Below are 19,443 nucleotides of genomic sequence, written 5' to 3' on the forward strand. Positions count from 1 at the left end.
AAACGGAACAAAGGAAAAATATGTGAAGTCCTATTCTAGTAATCACGTTCTATAGTTACCGCAGGTTTAATGTATTGCTCAGTTTACCAAAATATGAATTTTGTCAGAAGAATAAAGCTGGAAGGTTGACATTTTTTAAGTTCCCCCTTACAATACTTTTTCCGAGGTTAGGATCCTCCACTAATATATTTTTTGTCTTTCTGTGTTTTTAATTTCGATAAACAGAAAGGGACTAACGCAGTTATAGGGAAAGTGTTGATAGCAAAATATGCACAAGTTCACGGTAAAAAATATAAACATAACATAAAACAATGAATTTTTATATACTATTGAAATTTACTTCTCAGTGTTCTTTAGGCTCAGACATAGTATAAAGGATTAGTTTTTTGTAAACAGTACAGTCCGTAAAGAGCGACTGCTTACAAAAAACATTGACGCTAACCTGACGTGGGAGTTATTGCTTTCAAAGTTGAAGCTGAAGAAGATTTAACAGTGGTAGTTTCATCTTCAACGAAGGTTGTCGCATCTGTAGCTTTGGAAGATGAAACTACTGACGCTGTTGTTGCTGGTGTGTCAGTGCTGAAGGATAGAACAAGCGCAGCGATAGTTCTTTCATCTTGGCTTTCTGTCTTTGAATCCGTTGCTGTGGATGGTATCTCTGGTATTGCTGTGGATTTCTCCGTTGTTTGTCTGTCAGTACTGTAAACTGAAGAGGACATAACAGTGGTTGATTCTTTGGGTAAAACATCTGTCAGAACTGAAGGCGTAAACGGCGTTGTTGTAGTGGTCGTTTCATCACGAGAAAGGGTTGTAGCTTCCGTCACCTCTACTGTTATCGTTGTCACTGTTTCCGAAGTAACTTTTTGAATATCGTCGGGTGACGGAGACATAAAAGTGGTTGTTATATCTTCAGTGGTAGTCGATGTCTCCGTAACTGGCGTTGCAGATGTTTCCGTAGCTGGTCTTCCAGTACTGTATACTGTGGAGGGTACAACTGTGGTTTTTTGAACTTGATCCTTAGTCGACAAATCTGCTACTAAGGAAGGCGTTTCAGGTATTGCTGTTGTTTCAACTTTTGCCTCAGTCGACACATCTGCAATGGAAGGCGTTTCAGGTATTGCTCTAGTTTGAACTTGTTCCTCAGTTGACACATCTCCAGCTGCGGAAGATGTTTCTGGTGCTGCTGTAGTTTGAACATGTTCCTCAGTCGACACATCCGCTGCTGTAGAAGGCGTTTCAGGTACTGCTGTTGTTTCAAGATGTTCCCCAGTCAACACATCCGCTGTTATGGAAGATGTCTCTGGTGTTGCTGTTGTTTGAACTTGTTCCTCAGTCAACACATCCACTGCTGTGGAAGATGTTTCTGGAGCTGCCGTTGTTTTAATTTGTTCCTTAGTCGACACATCCGCTGCTGTAGAAGATATTTCTGGTATTGCTGTTGTTTGAACTTGTTCCTCAGTCAACACATTCTCACCTGTGGAAGATGTTACTGGTGTTGCTGTTGTTTCAACTTGTTCAACTTGTTCCTCAGTTGACACATCCACTACTGTAAAAGATGTTTCTGGTGCTGCTGTTGTGTGAACTTGTTCCTCAGTCAACACATCCGCTGCTGTGGAAGGCGTTTCAGGTAGTGCTGTAGTTTCAACTTGCTCCTCAGTCAACACATCCGCTGCTGTGGAAGATAGTTCTGCTGCTGGAGTAGTTTGAACTTGTTCCTCAGTCGACACATCCGCTGCTGTGGAAGATGTTTCTAGTGCTGCTGTCGTTTCAATTTGTTCCACAGTAGCCACCTCCCCAGCTGTGAAAGGCGTTTCAAGTACTGCTGTAGTTTGCGCTTGTTCCTCAGTCGACACATCTGCTGCTGTGGAAGATGTTTCGGGTGTTGTTGTTGTTGTTTCAACTTGTTCTTCAGTCGACACATCCACTGCTGTGGAAGATGTTTCTGGTGGTGCTCTTGTTTGAACTTGTTCCTCAGTCGACACATCCGCTGGTGTGGAAGGCGTTTCAGGTGCTTCTGTTGTATCAAGTTGTTCCTTAGTCAACACATCCGCTGCTGTGGAAGATGTTTCTGGTGTTGCTGTTGTTTCAATTTGATTCTCAGCAGACACATCCCCAGCTGTGGAAGACGTTTCCGGTATTGCTGTTGTTTGAACGTGTTCCTCAGTCGACACATCCACTGCTGTGGAAGATGTTTCAGGTGTTGCTGTTGTTTCAAATTGTTCCTTAGTAGGGACATCGGCTGCTGTGGAAGACGTTTCTGGTGCTGCTGTTGTTTGAACTTGTTCCTCAATCGACACATCCGCTGCTGTGGAAGATGTCTCTAGTGCTGCTGTTTTTTCAGTTTGTTCCACAGTAGACACACCCGCAGCTGTGGGAGATGTTTCAGGTATTGCTGTTGTTTCATGTTGTTCTTCAGTCGACACATCTACTGCTGTGGAAGATGTTTCTGGTGTTGCTGTTGTTTCAATTTGTTTCTCAGTAGACACATCCCCAGCTGTGGACGACGTTTCAGGTATTGCTGTTGTTTGAACGTGTTCCTCAGTCGAGACATCCGCTGCTGTGGAAGGTGTTTCTGGTGTTGATGTTCTTTCAATTTGTTTCTCAGCAGACACATCCCCAGCTGTGGAAGACGTTTTTTCTGGTATTGCTGTTGTTTCATCTTGTTCTTCAGTCGACACATCCACTGCTGTGGAAGATGTTTCAGGTGTTGCTGTTGTTTCAAATTGTTCCTTAGTAGGGACATCGGCTGCTGTGAAAGACGTTTCTGGTGCTGCTGTTGTTTGAAATTGTTCCACAGTCGACACATCCGCTGCTGTGGAAGATGTTTCTGGTGCTGCTGTTTTTTCAGTTTGTTCCACAGTAGACACACCTGCAGCTGTGGGAGATGTTTCAGGTATTGCTGTTGTTTCATGTTGTTCTTCAGTCGACACATCCACTGTTGTGGAAGATGTTTCAGGCGTTGCTGATGTTTTAAATTGTTCCTTAGTAGAGACATCCGCTGCTGTGGAAGATATTTCTGCTGCTGCTGCTGTAGCTTGAACTTGTTCCTCAGTCGACACAGCCGCTGCTGTGGAAGATGTTTCTCTTGCTGCTGTTTTTTCAGTTTGTTCCACAGTAGACACCTCCCCAGCTGTGGAAGGCGTTTCAGGTACTGCTGTAGTTTGCGCTTGTTCCTCAGTTGACACATCCGCTGCTGTGGAAGATGTTTCTGGTGTTGTTGTTGTTGTTGTTTGAACATGTTCTTCAGTCGACACATCCCCAGCTGTGGAAGTCGTTTCAGGTATTGCTGTTGTTTCATCTTGTTCTTCAGTCGACACATCCACTGTTGTGGAAGATGTTACAGGTGTTGCTGTTGTTTCAATTTGTTCCTCAGGAGACACATCCGCTGCTGTGGAAGACGATTCTGGTGCTGCTGTTGTTTGAACTTGTTCCTCAGTCGACACACCCGCAGCTGTGGAAGATGTTTGAGGTATTGCTGTTGTTTCATCTTGGTCCTCAGTCGACACATCCGCTGCTGTGGAAGATGTTTCAGGTGTTGCTGTTGTTTCAACTTTTTCCTTAGTAGAGACATCCGCTGCTGGAGAAGTTGTTTCTGGTACTGCTGTTGTTTGAACTTGTTCCTCAGTCGGCACATCCACTGTTGTGGGAGATGTTGCCAGTGCTGCTGTTCTTTCAGCTTTCTCAGTCGACACATCCGCTACTGAGGAAGATGCTTTTGGTGCTTTTGTTGTTTGAACTTTTTCTTCAGTCGACACATCCGCAACTGTGGAAGATGTTTTTGGTGTTGCTGTTGTTTTAATTTGTTCCTCAGTCGACACACCCGCTGGTGTGGAAGATGTTTCTGGTGTTGCTGTTGTTTTAATCTGTTCCTCAGTCCACACACCCGCTGGTGTGGAAGATGTTTCTGGTGTTGCTATTGTTTTAATTTGTTCCTCAGTCGACACATCCGCTGCTGTGGAAGATGTTTCAGGTATTGCTGTTGTTTCAACTTTTTCCTTAGTAGAGACATCCGTTGCTGGGGAAGTTGTTTCTGGTACTGCTGTTGTTTGAACTTGTTCCTCAGTCAACACATCCACTGTTGTGGGAGATGTTGCCGGTGCTGCTGTTGTTTCAGCTTTCTCAGTCGACACATCCGCTACTGAGGAAGATGCTTTTGGTGCTTTTGTTGTTTGAACTTGTTTTTCAGTCGACACATCCGCAGCTGTGGAAGATGTTTCTAGTGCTGCTGTTTTTTCAGTTTGTTCCACAGTAGACACCTCCCCAGCTGTGGAAGGCATTTCAGGTACTGCTGTAGTTTGCGCTTGTTCCTCAGTCGACACATCCGCTGCTGTGGAAGATGTTTCGGGTGTTGTTGTTGTTGTTTGAACTTGTTCTTCAGTCGACACATCCCCAGCTGTGAAAGTCGTTTCAGGTATTACTGTTGTTTCATCTTGTTCTTCAGTCGACACATCCACTGTTGTGGAATATGTTTCAGGTATTGCTGTTGTTTCATCTTGTTCTTCAGTCGACACATCCATTGTTGTGGAAGATGTTTCAGGTGTTGCTGTTTTTTCAAATTGTTCCTTAGTAGAGACATCCGCTGCTGTGGAAGATGTTTCTGGTAACGCTGATGTTTCAATTTGTTCCTCCGTAGACACATCCCCAGCTGTGGAAGTCGTTTCAGGTATTGCTGTTGTTTCATCTTGTTCTTCAGTCGACACATCTACTGTTGTGGAAGATGTTACAGGTGTTGCTGTTGTTTCAATTTGTTTTTCAGTAGACACATCCCCAGCTGTGGAAAACGTTTTAGGTATTGCTGTTGTTTCATCTTGTTCTTCAGTCGACACATCCACTGTTGTGGAAGATGTTTCAGGTGTTGCTGTTGTTTCAAAATTTTCCTTAGTAGAGACATCTCTAGCTGTGGAAGTCGTTTCAGGTATTACTTTTGTTTTATTTTGTTCTTCAGTCGATACATCCGCTGGTGCGGAAGATGTTTCTGGTGTTGCTGTTGTTTTAATTTGTTCCTCAGTCGACACACCCGCTGCTGTGGAAGATGTTTCTGGTGTTACTGTTGTTTTAAATTGTTGCTCAGTCGACACATCCGCTGGTGTGGAAGATGTTTCAGGTAGTGCTGTTGTTTTAACTTGTTGCTCAGTCGACACATCCGCAGCTGGGGAAGGGATTTCAGGTGTTTCTGTTGTTTCAAGTTGTTCCTCAGTTGAAACATCCACTGCTGTGGCAGATGGTTCTGATGGTGCTGTTGTGTAGACTGAGGTTGGCGAAAAGGTGGTTGTTTGATCTTGTTCCCCAGTCACCAAAGCCTCCATTTTTGTGATTGTAGCATCTGGTGTAACTGTCAGTGTTTTGAAGGTAGCTTTTTCAAACCTGTAAGGTGAAAGAGTCTCTGCGGTGGTTTTAGTCTTTTTTTCAATGACACTGATTGTTGTCAATGGAGTAGTTTCATTTGGATCTATGGTAGTCAGTCCAGATCCATCATTTGCCTGCTCGTCATCGTTACTATCAATGAAGTAGTCTGTTTCAAAGCCCCTAGACAATAAAATATCTCTTGGCACTCGAGCATGTCTTGATTCATTTCCTGGATCATTTTCCGTCAATGCATCTCCATCAGAGTACTTGATGGAGTAACGAAGTTTTCCACCATAACTGGTTAGCTACGAAGAGCAAAAGAAACAAAAAAATAAGTTTAAACGCGTTGCGTAGTTTATTTATAGTGATAGTTAAGACAGATTTTCTCTCATCATATACAAACACTTTCTCCTAAGATCAGAACCATATGTTTTTGTACGAGTTAATCAAAGGCTAAAAGCTTCCAAGCTTGTAAATAACGCTTCTGCAGACAGCATGCACGCATTATTTGGCTATGTCTACGCTATATCTTTGGCCAGCACAGCTCTTTACGCTACGCCTGCTAATGAACTTAGCGGTTCACATTACGCTTGGCATGGCATCTGATAAACACGAAAAAAGTGTTATACTTGCTAAATGATGCAGTAGTTCCCTGGTAGCAGAGTCCCTTCTTCATTAATTTTATCCCGGTCAAAAATAACACAAAAGGAATACCACACTGGGGACGTGACGCAACGTTCGGGCATAAATATCGTAAATAAATTCACAGTTTCTTCTGCACTTGAGACTATAAAAAAAATCCGCAATGTCTCTGGAACAGAAAAGTTAAAACTACTTGCACCCAGATCTCTAAAACGTATTCAAACAGGTCATCAAAAAATCGAATATTACAAACTGTTGATTATCTTGCAATCTCCCCATTCATTAATAAGCTAAATTTGCTCAGCTACCTATTAAGCATATTTTATTAATTTAAATTTATATATTAAACTCCTGTTCGCTTGTGCACGCTGTCAACTATTACTTTAATAGGTGCTGCTGCATAAAATGTAATCGTGTTCTCTCTCTCTTTTTATTGATGTTTGACTCTCCCCCCCCCGCCTCGACAAGTCCTCTTCCAGTTGAAGGTACCCGTATTTTACCTTTGGAAATATCAATAAATGTCTTGTTGTTTGTCCTACCCAACAAAGTTTTCATAACTATTGCTAAGCAAGAGATCCTTGTACTTGCCTTTTTTCCTAAAAACCCCTTCGGTAGAGCAAAGTAAAGCGGTGTTTCTTTAGACACGTTGTGAGCCACTAACTCATTGTTCGTTTGGTCAACAGCGTATTTAACTCCAGAGACTTTATCTCCACTGACATCTACTAAGTACACGACTGGATCATGGGGCGACGTTTTGAGCTCTAGTTTGAGCTGTGATAAATATGTAATTAAGAAAGAAAAAGATATGTTAGATTAAAGATACCAAAGCTAAAAAAGACCTGAGTGGTGTAATAAATGGATAATGGCCAAAGAGGAGTCCCTTCTCCAGGTTGTACCTTACAATACGACGATGGAATATTAAAGGTTGGCTACCTAAGATTGGCATTATTAAAATTTCATATACGTTGCCGATAAGGGACACTAGTTCCAAACAAGTGGCAAGAAAGTCTGCATCTACTCCTTCCACATCCTTAAACCGAGAAAGAAGGTTGACCTTTCGTTTACCACACAAGGAATATTTGGGTTAAAAGAACCAGAAAAAATCTACGTCTTGCTTCTGACATTTATTTTGAATATAGCTTTGGAAAATCTCCTGCGCGATATTTTGATACCAGCTTGAACTAAGTAAAACAAAGTTAAGGAATTCGGACCAAGTCAAATATAATTTGTAAAACTGTTGTTCAATGACATCGAATAAGTAAAGTTATAATCGAACTTCACCGATCGCGCATGCGTTCAAATTACACAATGTTCTCCACTCACCCTGTCTCGGTACACGTTGGCATGACTGCAATTGTGTGAACGCCCCGTGCAAAAACACGACACACACTTCCCATGAGAGGCAGAAGTTTGCTCTCCTGGACCACAGAATCCATCTTAAAAGAGAAGGAAACTTTTGATTATGGACTTGGCAATGAAGGCCTCGTTGTGTCTTTTGAAAACAAAAATACGTTTTACGTTTTGTCCACAAATGAGACACCGATTACGTATTGATTAAGTTTTGTGTCTGGCCGCCAGTGCGCCTCTCCGGTATCAACAAAGCGAACGTTTTCTAATCATTTGTACCAAGCATAGTTTGAACAGTTAACCAAATTGAACAGCTTGCTGTATATAAAGTCCCTTATGGATTTACCTTCGCTAGAAAGCCATTTAGTATACATTATTTAGATTCGATGTATATAAAGTCCCTTATGGATTTACCTTCGCTAGAAAGCCATTTAGTATATATTATTTAGATTAGATGTGGTGTGAACATAGCTTAAGTTTTAAACTGATGAGACAGAAAATGAACTCGTAACGTAGCATGACTTACCACATCCAATCTCATCGCTCCAGTCTCCACAGTCATTTTCTCCGTCACAGCGCCATTCCTGTCTTGCACACGTCCCATTCTTGCAACGAAATCTACTGTCGTCACATGACTCCTGTGCGGCTGCAACTTAGTAACGTTATGCACACGTTAACAGTTTTGCATGAGAGAAAGAATTACTGCAAATGCAAGAATACAGGTTTGATAAATCTCACACTCACTTACGTTTTATAATGTCGAGAAAGAAAACTGGTCATTTAATAATAGATGAATTTGTCGGTCAGTGATGCATATATATTTTCTTTTACCGAGTATGTTTGTGTTACTGACTGAAAAAAAAAATCTTGAATTTATCTCAAATATAGCCATTTTAGTGAAGAAAAAACTATTTACGTTTTCACTGCTGTTTTCTGCCACGAAAAAGAATAATTAACCTTCTAATTTGCCGGGGTTTACATTGATTATGCGACACTAATTTGAAAAGCAACTATCGCCGAATAGTTACCTGATTCGAGAGGCGAACATTTCCCCTCCACACGACACTTCTGAGCAAGTCTTTGAATTACCATCTCTGGAACACTGCAGTAGTAAATATAAAACTCGTCTATGAATCCGTTTACTTTCAGCGCTAACGCCTCGTTTATTGAATATTTACCAATGGTGGTCAACTCGCCCCATGCTATATCCAGCGACCCTCCGTTTGACGAACCCCTCAATGTTTCCACTCCATTAAGAAATACCGCGGAACGCCCAGTATGAGCGTCATATTGGACGACGAGGTGTGTCCAGAGGTTTTCTGGAATGATTGGTGATGCGCTTAGCAGCTCGAATGTAGCGAGTGATGGGCGGGTTCCAGTGTATCGCCATGCGATGTGTCCTTCGAAAAGCTCAAAGCGGAGTGCACCCGCCTCTCCTTGTAAAACAAGAATCGGCTGAATGCCGTATCTGGATTGCAGTTTGACCCAAACGGCAATGGTTATTGCACTGGTTACCGTTTGACGAGTTGCACTCTTGAATTGCACATCTCCTGCATTCAGGTCTGCATAGTTGCCACATGGATAATCTTCGCTGCTCAACGACGGGGAATGGGCACGGCGTCTGTGCAATTCCTGCTGGTCAAATCCAAGGTGCAATTCGGGTGTACAACAGCCTGTCAAAAAACAAACCAGCATCTATGACAGATGACCATCACGCTGGACATGGATTATGGGGCGATGTACATGGAATGACAGAGGCGTGAACTAAGGTACTCGCTAAGATTATCAGGCCGGATATGACTGACAGATCCTTCGAGGGTCGTATCTAAATTACCTATTTTAAAACAATGGGGTTGAAATTCACTAGATAAACGGCGATTTGTTATCATGTGTGTGCAGCTGAATTGGACAAAACTTAAAAGAAACGAGTCCCTCTGCCTTTTTTGGAAAGAGGGGTGGCGAAAAACGTATTGGAGCTATATGTGTGTCCTTGAAGAGTATCAATTTTCAGCCATTTAGGGTTAAGATAGTCATTTTTTTGCCATTTTGGCTTACATTGAAAGGTTTTTTGAGGTGACATCTGAGACAATGGTATATGGACAACGATTCTGGTTTGGTTTGGTTAGTCAGTTTCCGCGTTTGGGCGTGGTACACCCCAAAACCTAAAATGGTGTGGGGGTATGCTCCTCCCTTCAAACGTAACTTTAAATGACCTGTGGAAAGACAAAACTGAGGAACCTGAATGAAGTCTCTCCCAATCGCTTACCTAGTTTGTCTGAGAAACAGTGCAATCAAACTTAGACTTATCCAAACGGATAGTTGAGGAAAAAGCTACACACGAGCCATCAGTGAAATGTGAAATTAGTGAAAATACGTGAAACGCAAGCCGTCTTTTGCGTGGTGATTCTTTTTCTCTGTTTGTTGTCAGGTTTAGCCTGTTGCTATGTCTCTTTTCTTCCAGTTAGAAAAAGCAGGTTTGACTCAATACAAGAGAAATATAACTTTTGATGCTAAAAAAAGGTAAACATACACATTCGCGGCGATGGTCTCCCTCAACTGGATCTACCATTCTCAACAGGTCCTTTAAATTGTCTTGTTCTCGTATTTTTTTGCATCAAACGTGGACTGGGCAGAGGGAAAAAAATGAAACTGTGCTATTTTCCTCTCGCACCATTTTTCCTATTGTTTACCAGTTTTTTCTCTGTTTAGCTCCGGTGGAAAGAAGAGAAAATTCCTACACGGCAGCGAAATTGAACCTTGCGAAGGTAAACTGGGGCCCCTTGTGTCAGTTATGAACATGTACATAATTCCGTTCACAGCAAAACCATGACTGCAGACAAGTGAGAGTAAACGGTATCTATACCTGATCACTACAAACTGATCCTCACGACAGAGGAAAGACAGATGCAGAGGAATAAACTAATATAACAATTAACACATTTTATTCGAAATATCGGGCACAAAAAATATCATAATTTTCATTTTATTTTGTTCCTCTTGCGTCCGCTTTTCATCTGCCGTTGGGATCAGTTCTCAATCCCAGCCTGGTTTGTTGTTTTGACCTTCGCTGCATGAAGATGAAAGAACAGGCGCAATAAGAATAGCGCGTGCGCGGAACGGGGTGGGGTGTGATCATGTAGTCTATCGTTCAAGCCAATTTTGCGATATATCCCCCAATTGCTGCCTGCATGCCTGGCAGGTGCTCTCTCCTCCACGACACGCCAACAAAAGTAATTGGAAGAACTCCTATATTGAGAATAAACCCATCCATCCTCCAACCAATGGTTTTCAATACATAGCTACCCTTATGGCCGATGAACGAAGCGAGTTGCGGGGGGGGGGGGGGGGGGGGAAGGGGGACGAATTTCTCTGTTACAAGAAAAACTCCCGCGACATCGTGGAAAGTAGCCTGCGATTTCCGACCTTCGTAGGTACAGATTGTAGTTTTTTCCTATCCATTTCCGTCTCCTAAACAAGAGAGCTGGTTTCTACCTTTCTGTTGCGCTATAAATCCTTTAAAATTCTTCGCATTTCACCTGACTTTTCTTCGGGCTTTGCGGTTAAATCTCCCGCTGTTTTGGCTCATTTTCCAGTGATAATAAAATCAAGTACTTTGGACGTTTGTTTTTATAAGATACCGGGCGCGACCGGAAAACCACACATGTTTGTCACATTATCTACAATCGATCAAACCATGTGTAATGTGGTGACATCAATCAAAGAAAGAACAAAAGTTTGTTTCTGCAGTTTGTCAAATTGTACAAATTTATTACAGCGCCTGACTAGAATCCACCTTTGTTATACCCTTTGTGGTGGGGTGGGGTTGGGGATACACTTGCATAAGAAACAGATTTACTGATTTACTGTATGTTATAAAACGCATTGACAAAAATGCCTGGCCAAATAATTTGGAACAGAACATAATAGGCTATTTTATGTTCCCGAAGATTGGCTACCAAGACCACAAAGAGAGGTTTAAATATTTTTTCTTCTGAAAAAATAGGGTTCGTAACGGAATTTAGGGTGGGTTTGTGATGTTTGGAGTTACAAGCCCTCAGACCAGGCGTGATATTTTGTTTCCTAATCCCATAACCCAGCTCTGTTCCCTATTTGTCACCAATTGGTAATTAAAACATATCTTACATATTATTTCTCTACATATTTACTGTCCATATATTTATATAAGATGTCTGCTTTTACATATTCTACAGTTATAGTTTTTCTTTATTTATCCTTATTTTAAATTGGGTTAAATAGTATTTACGTTTGTTTCCTTTTTATAGTCACCCAGTGAAAGTTAGTTTGTCTAACCGAAATACCCGGCAATGTTATTAAAATACTAGCTGTTCGATCAACCTCGCATCTTTTAAGTCGTTTTAATTAAAACACACTCTATTAGTATTACGGTTTAAAAACTGCACTTTTTTTTGGGGGGGGGGGGGGGGGAGGAGGGGGTGGAGGGGTTGGGCAACCATCTTATAAGGAATTAGTTCGCAGCATCAAATGTTTGTATTTTTGTCCAGGCTTTTGTGTCCTCACAGAAAAAAAAATAATAATAAAAAAATAAAATTTTGCAAAGATTTGGCGAGAATCTGCATTTCCCGTCTAAGTTTCACCCCCGGAAATAAATTCGACGCGATGAATTTATTATTCCTAACATAACCCATTTCATGCTGTCAACATCACGCAGCTTACCTGGTGGTCCACTGTCCGCCAGGGATCTTCGATCTCTGATCGCTGACATGACTGAATTGACGCCATGAGAGCGTTGAACGACTTTGGTTTCCTCTGGCAAATTCTTCACTTCGTATAAATTATCAGTTTCCTAGATAAAAAGAAATCCGCACTTAAGCATTTGGAGAATGCGTTGATTGCAAAATTCAAAGGGGGAAATATGTGGAAATATTTTGCTACTCCATGGCAAATAATTTTATTCGAGCAGCGCTAGGAAAAAGAAAGCCGGACTTGAATTATCGTGAGGTCGGCATTGCTATTGGTATGCAGCGGTTTGGCGGAATGCATAACCTTAATGAATCGGTATGATAAAGTTTGGATAATATTTCCCGTGGTTTACTGACATATCAAATTTATTTATTCCGAAAACCTCCAGCAAGTAAATTATCAAGGAACGTACTTGATCTTTAACCCTTGAAATCACGATATTTACTACATACTATTTTGAGCTACCTGCCGAAACTTTGTTTTGAAAAATAGGAAAACAAAATCACTTCCTGCCAGAAAGCTAACTCAGAAATCTGCAATCAAGTCCAATCTGTCATAAGATCACCATCATCTTTGCCATAGAAGAGCTTCTTATGGATTTAATGCAATGTTTACATATTTACTTAAGCTGAATAAAATTAAAAGAATGTTTACTTATAGACTTTTCATGAGTGAAATTAAAATAATGTTGGTTTGGCACTTCCATTTGATGCGGAAAGCGTGCAGCGAGTGCAGCTTTCTGTGCGTGTTTCCCCCGCTGTGACCTGAATGATAGCTCTGACATGTCACGGACAAATGAAGGACGACCAGTTAGGTGTGTGCAGCCTTACAGAAAATTAGATGAAAACAAAGCTAAGGAAATCGGGAAATTTTCTAAGCGTACGTACGACGTCAGAATCGCGGTCAAAATGCTGGTTTTGTTTTACATTCTAACAATTTTAGTAATATAAGTATATTTTCTACAGGAAATATACTTTCCTCAATTTCATTATGACAACAATTTGACTCAATTCACAGTTGTAGAAAAAAGCTTACCTGTAAAGGTCTGCTGATAACTAGCTGTAACGAAAGCAGGAAACCAAATGCACATGGCAATCTAGTGAAACAAAAAGGCCACATCACTGCAATACAGACCCACACAGAGGAATGCGCGAGAATACGCCTCGAGCTTGCACAGCAGCGGTCAAGAAACCGTATACAGTATTCAAGATTCTTCTGCTTAACCAGTTACAGTCGATATCTCGACGATGTTATCTTTAACCATGAAAGATCACTGTCTACGATGTCGAAGTTTCAGCAAATGCCGCTCAGATTTCTCGCCGCCGGAAGTTCGATAGTTTCACTTGCAAACGTTTATCTTGAGCGGCACTTAACGACGAGCTGTGATTGGTGGAAAAGCTTGTATGCAATGGCACCGGATGTAATGTGATGTCAATGTAACGCCAATAAATCGTGTTTTGCGCTATTTGCTGCAAAAAGCTCTCTTTGTTCATAGTGTTTGAAGAATAAACAGAACGTCTCCGGGAAAAAAGGTCAAAGTAAAATTTTCGTGAAACGTTTGACTTGTTCATACAATCGAAATGCAGTCCTTTTGTCTGTGATCGTGGTTATTTTGTCATTTTATGCGACCTAACAGATAGCTTCCTCGGAGTTAATACCATTTGGTAATGTTAATGTTATCGTATTGTCAAGATGTGCTTATCTGCACAGACAGCTCGTTTCTGATAGCTGCTAACTCCTGCCGGAGAACAAGTGTTATGTGGCGGTATTCCTTATCATGCGTGAATATGAATTCTTGTACAGTACTGTAGTAGAACCCCGCTAGCTTTACGGGCACACCTACGGACAGTTGCGTTGTCGCGACGAAAAGCTCATCTTTTCTCTAACATTAGCCCGCTCAACACACCGTTCAATAGGAACAACGGTCACTTTTCTGTGACCCGAATAACGCGCTTACGGCGGCTTTCATACAATTAAGTCCCCCCCCCCCCCCCCGTCCCTTTACGGACACTGCTTGAACCACAAACTGAAAATGTCGGTGCAGAACAAAGTCATAGACGTTTGAACCACTGAAAGAACACTAATTTTAGTCCGTGTTTATATCAATGAGCGTGAAATTTCTTCATTTTGAACTTAAGTTACAGTGAAGATATGAAGCATCGTTGTGTGTATTTTTAGTCTTTGTATCGATGAACAATGTGTTGGACTTGTGTAATTCATTCATAGCGCATATTTGTAAACACGTATAAATTAAATAAAACGCTCAAATACTTCGCACCACAACCAAACATTATTTCCTATATTTCTTCTTTTGTTAATGTTTATTTAGAGACTATAAATATTTCTGTACGAGGAATATTTACAGAGAAATGAATTTTCAAATACTTTTATCCGAGCGGCCAAATTGCACTCGTGGTAAACTTCACGCGGTAGCCAACCCCCAAGCCGAACTCGGAAAACGTGTATTTTAATTGAAGGAGAAGAGAAATTTAAACGAGCTGTGAGAGTACCCAATATTTGCTAAAAGTTTACAGCCCATCGAGCGACCGACGGAACGATGGAACGACCGAGCAAGTGATATTTTTCGTTCATTACGATAACTCTTTCATTGCACATGCGCAATTCACGAGTTAAAAATGAAAAAGAAAGGAACCCCAGAGTCTCTCGGCTTGACTACGTCGGACGCCAAGGGTGGTCAGTCATGTGCAAAAGGGAAGAGCTCTGGGGTGGAGAATGATCCTTGTCAAACGTCATTAATTTTTCGTTGCTTTTAATTTAAGTAAAGAATAAAATGCAAGGAACCGCAAACGAAAATGCTGCAGGTATACGGAGGATCTGTAAAAGATGTAATCAGCCAAAAATATAAGTAGCTCAAATAACTGCAAGGCTGATCTCACTGCGTAGAAAACTTAACACAACACACACTGACGACAGCGATATGACAGAGACCAAACCGATAATAAGCTTAATTTAATAATAAACCTAATTTATATTGCACTAAAATCATAAAATATTCTAAAGCGCTTTACAGCACATAATTAAAATCAATATAACGAAGCGGACTAATGTGAAAATTATCACAACAAACTATATGCTGACTTAAAAAGGTATGTCTTTAACTTTGATTTTAAAATAGAAACCAGTTGGGAATGGATCGTATATCGAAGGAGTTTGTTCCAAAGTAATGGTCGAGAATGCGCAAAGGCCCGATCACCAAAGGTCTTGTGAATAGTTTTCGGCACAAAAAGAAGTCCCTGGTCACAACAGAGTAGGCTATACGCTGAAATGGAATGGGGTAACAGCAGTTCTTTAATGTATTGTGGAGCTTGATCGTTAACAGTTTTATAGACTAAAAGCAGGAGTTTAAACTGAACACGATAATTAACTGGAAGCCAATGTAGGCGGAATAAGGCAGACGAGATGTGATCAAATTTAGGTATACCAAAAATTAGTCGAGCAGCTGCGTTTAGCACTTTCTGAAGATATTTGATATTTAGGGATGCCAAAGAAAAGGGAGTTGCAGTAGTCGTAATGTGAAGTTACTAATGCATGAACAATAATTTTCGTCCACTCAGGATTGAGGAATTTTCTAATTTGGCGGATTTTATACAACCCAGCGAAGGCCTTCATGGCTACATGTCTTGGCAACGTGAATCGACATGGACATGTTAGAATCGAACCAGGAACCCAAATTACGAACACTGTGGAGAGGCTGAACGGTAGAGTCACCGACAAAGATGGAATGAATTGATATTTTTGATAGTTGTTGACGAGAACCAACTATTAGAATTTCAGTTTTCGAATCATTTATCATCAGGCGATTATGAAGTAGCCACGCACGGACATCAGAAACACAGGACTCAATAGCAGCTAAGACAAGGTCTTTTGAAGAACCGCTATCGGGTCTGAACGAGAGATAGAGCTGCCTGTCATCAGCATACCCATGATCATGAGCTGAGGGAAGGAGGTTAGCAATTACGTGATAGAGTCGGGAGACGTATAATACGAACAAAACAGGACCCATACAGCCGCCTTGTGGGACACCGCAATGTAATTGAAATTCACCAGAAAAACTATCATTTATGAGAACCCGTTGCTTTCTGTTCGCCAGATAACATGCGAACCAGGTAAGGGCTGAACCAATGATTCGAAAATCATTTTCAAGTACACTAAGGAGAATTTGATGATCAATTGTGTCAAAAGCCGCGCTCAAATCGAGTTACACAAGAGGCGTAATTTCCTGATTGTCCATAGACATGAGAATATCACTTTTACTTGTTTACCTAACAACTGAAACATCATATACATTCTGGATTTGTGGCAAGAAAATCTGAAAATGCCCAACTTTATTATACGTCTTTCTGTTAATCTTTACCTTGCTTTCAGTAACACGCAAATCCAACCTATGATTGCACTGTACACCACCATCAATCACAATCTTATTGCAGTGACAAATTGATTAAAAATCGAATCAAAATGGATCAAAATCCAGGGATTATAACTAACAGACGTCACCTTTTTATACCTTCTGATTTAAGCAGCTTACTTTTTTCCCTACAAGACAGCTAATATAATCAAAAGCAGCATAATTGTTAGTTGGGATTTGAACTTCAAAGTTTGCGAATTCTTGAAAAGACACAAATATTATTATTCACCAGCGTGAGGGTGGATAGGGGTGAATATTTACCAATCTGTGAAGCGGTGAAATTAATATCCACAGCTGTTCACCAACAGAAGATGCACTAAACTAAATTTATGTTATGCTAAATATTAAAATTTTTGTCCCTCAGTTTTTGACTTAGACTTTTTTTTGCCGTTAGCTTGAAATTAGCCTTTATAACCATTTTTAAAGGAAACCTCCACTCTCGAAACATGTTAACGTTACATTATTGAAAATACAATTTTCTTTGAAATTTCATTGGAAATCATGGAAATAATATTTCAGTGTCGGAAAAAAGCATAATTTGATTATCAGCTATTTTTGCTTTTAAATTTCCCGCGCGCTGCCATCTTGGATTTCATGACGTAATAAGGTTGCTCAATTCTTTTACACAAAAGAACTTCTGCTGAATAACAATAGCGGCAACCATTACACGTCATCAAATTCAAAATGGCTGCCCCCAGGAAATTTAAAAGCGAAAGCTGTCGATAATCATATCTAATTTTTAACACAGTTGAATGTCATTTCTACGTTTTAGACAAATATTTAGAATTTAGACACTATTTCCAACGCTTACCCGTCAATTTGTTGTGAGAGTGGAGGTTCCCGTTAAGGAGTGAAATGAAACCCTCGATTAACTTTTAATTGCGGATTAGCGAACAACCGGGCCCAGATGTTTCCCACCAAAGGGCTAAAAATCAGGTTTTAGAAGGTCTTAAAATGCAAAATACACACAAGATTGGGTTTGGAGAAGTTGTAAACCCTGAGATGGGGTAAAATGGCACAGTTAGTAACTCCCTCGGCTATTCCATACCAAAATGAGTGGAGCCTAGAAGTTAACTACATGTATTCTAATATCAAAATTGCCAGTAACCCCAAATTGGGAACAGCCATTGATTTTCCATGTATTGTGTGGCTTTGTTTCCTTAAAGCTTTTCTATCAATAATTTGACAAACAATTATGATAATTTACAATAATAACACTCAATCTTATGCTGTATGAAGTTACTGAATCTAAAAAGATCCTGGATTATTTGCCACGCCATGAATATCACAGTTTTGCGTACAAAAGTTAACTGAGTCATGGCTAGTATTGTGAGGGATAAAATTATCAAGATTTGTAAACGAAAATTCTAAGTGAATTTTTTTATTCTGATGTACCAATATAAGCACAGCCAGTCTGTTGGGGAACGGCAACTTTCTTTTAGACGTCACAGGTAAAGGATCACAAACACAGGTCACTGTGATAATTGTATATAAACCAGCTAAACAGGGTCTCCTAGCTGTAACCCCATAATAAAAAGCTAATTCAAGCCTAGGGCACGCTAACCCTCTTGGTTTAACATATACCAGTACAACAGTGACCTGTACTTGTCACCTGTGAAAAAGACCTGTCCGTGGGCGAAAACCATTCGCTGCCACAATTTTCTTGGTGTTTACTCGAGTGACCTTTGTACATCATGATTTATTTAGTTCGCAGAGCGCAGTTCGTCTTGTGCTCGAAAGTTGACTACTTAAGTTTATTTTTAAGCCAAAAAACGTCTTTTTGAGTGTAAGGCGTGTTGGGCTAGGCCTGAAAAATGTCTGAAAAGGTGGCTCTGTCGTGTCGAGGTCGAGTTCGACCCTAAAGTTCACCGAGTTCGCCCCGTAATTTGATGTCTCAGGAAATGGCTCTAGAACAAAAGAATGACTTAAAAATATGACTTGAAAAGCTTTGTAATAATACTTAAAACAATTTTCTTTGGTCAACTGGTAATAAGCTTGAGTTTGAAATCTGCTTGGTTTAAGTTAATTATTACTAAAAAACGTCATGATTATGTTTCATATTTTTAGTTAAAATGACAGATATTGCTAAATTTGCTCACAGAAATGCTATCTTAATAAATGTTTACGCTTAGAAAAAATGTGGAGTCCTCCGAAGGTCGTCCATTTGTCCGGAAAATTCCCTTTCGATAACACGACGCTCCATTCGCATTTCAACTGGTTGAACCGGAAATTTTGGCCAACCCGCTCCGGGTCACCCGGTTAGGTTGGCAGGTAAACGGTCTGGCAAGGACTACGTTTTCACGGGTGTAAATATTTTCAAAATTTATGTTTCGAAGTGAAACGGTACCCTTTCTCCGAAGTAGTTTTCATCGTATAATAGAAGTATTCTTAGCTATTCTTTGGGATAAACGCCTTTTATTATGAAAAGCGTTCACAACAGTAGCTGCACTATAAGAATCATAACCGAAACATGTTTTTTTTTTTTTTTTAGCAAAATTAGGGTTTCGATCTAAGTAGACAAACCCAATTACCGAGAGCGGTGAGGAAGTAACGCGAAAATTTGCTGTCATTTCAAAACCCAAAAATGTTTGACTGTCAGCAGAAACAACGAAATAATTGTCAAGTTTGTTAAAAATTATCACCCCAGTGCAATAAAACTGTCGATTAGTGCCTCTGGCCAGAGACAGAGTAGCCCGGTTTGGATTGAAACTTGAAAAATATTAGGCTAATGTTTTTCAAGTTCTCGCATTTTTGTTTCCAAAATGCGCTAGAACGGGTCACAAATTGTTTCTTTCAAGAATTGAGTTGATTTCGTTCCTCTCGTCATTCTAGAATTATTTGGCAGCTGATTGAAGGTCTTATTTCATCATTTTTAACAAAAGATATCAAAAACCTCATGATACTTCCCCTTTAAAGGGACTGACGAGTGAAATTAAAAGTCCCAGAAGGAACGCAACAGT

At 40.4% G+C, this 19,443-nt stretch overlaps 1 protein-coding gene across 6 annotated transcripts in view; it reads right to left on the minus strand.

Moving 5' to 3' along the window:
• The window catches only part of LOC146487698 (basement membrane-specific heparan sulfate proteoglycan core protein-like), a 71,381-nt gene extending 58,008 nt beyond the window's left edge, over window positions 1–13,373 (minus strand). For 4 of the 6 annotated variants that reach the window (XR_014868576.1, XM_085130073.1, XM_085130051.1 and 1 more), the window contains exons 1-7: window positions 13,093–13,371; window positions 12,031–12,160; window positions 8,364–9,008; window positions 7,862–7,987; window positions 7,312–7,424; window positions 6,577–6,759; window positions 443–5,651 (exon numbers count right to left, since the gene is read on the minus strand). Coding sequence is in view for 5 of the 6 variants with exons in the window: in XM_085130073.1 (XP_084986199.1) it covers window positions 443–5,651; window positions 6,577–6,759; window positions 7,312–7,424; window positions 7,862–7,987; window positions 8,364–9,008; window positions 12,031–12,160; window positions 13,093–13,176 (6,490 nt within the window). In the remaining variant the exon portion in view is untranslated. Of the gene's footprint in view, window positions 1–442; window positions 5,652–6,576; window positions 6,760–7,311; window positions 7,425–7,861; window positions 7,988–8,363; window positions 9,009–12,030; window positions 12,161–13,092 lie in introns of all 6 variants that reach the window. The other 2 variants (XM_085130063.1, XM_085130056.1) reach the window with 2 other exon arrangements.
• Between the last annotated feature and the right edge of the window lie 6,070 nt (window positions 13,374–19,443).

The sequence above is a fragment of the Pavona decussata genome, unplaced genomic scaffold (assembly GCF_977016875.1).
Source record: "Pavona decussata unplaced genomic scaffold, jaPavDecu1.1 SCAFFOLD_14, whole genome shotgun sequence".
Classification (NCBI taxonomy): Eukaryota; Metazoa; Cnidaria; class Anthozoa; order Scleractinia; family Agariciidae; genus Pavona; species Pavona decussata.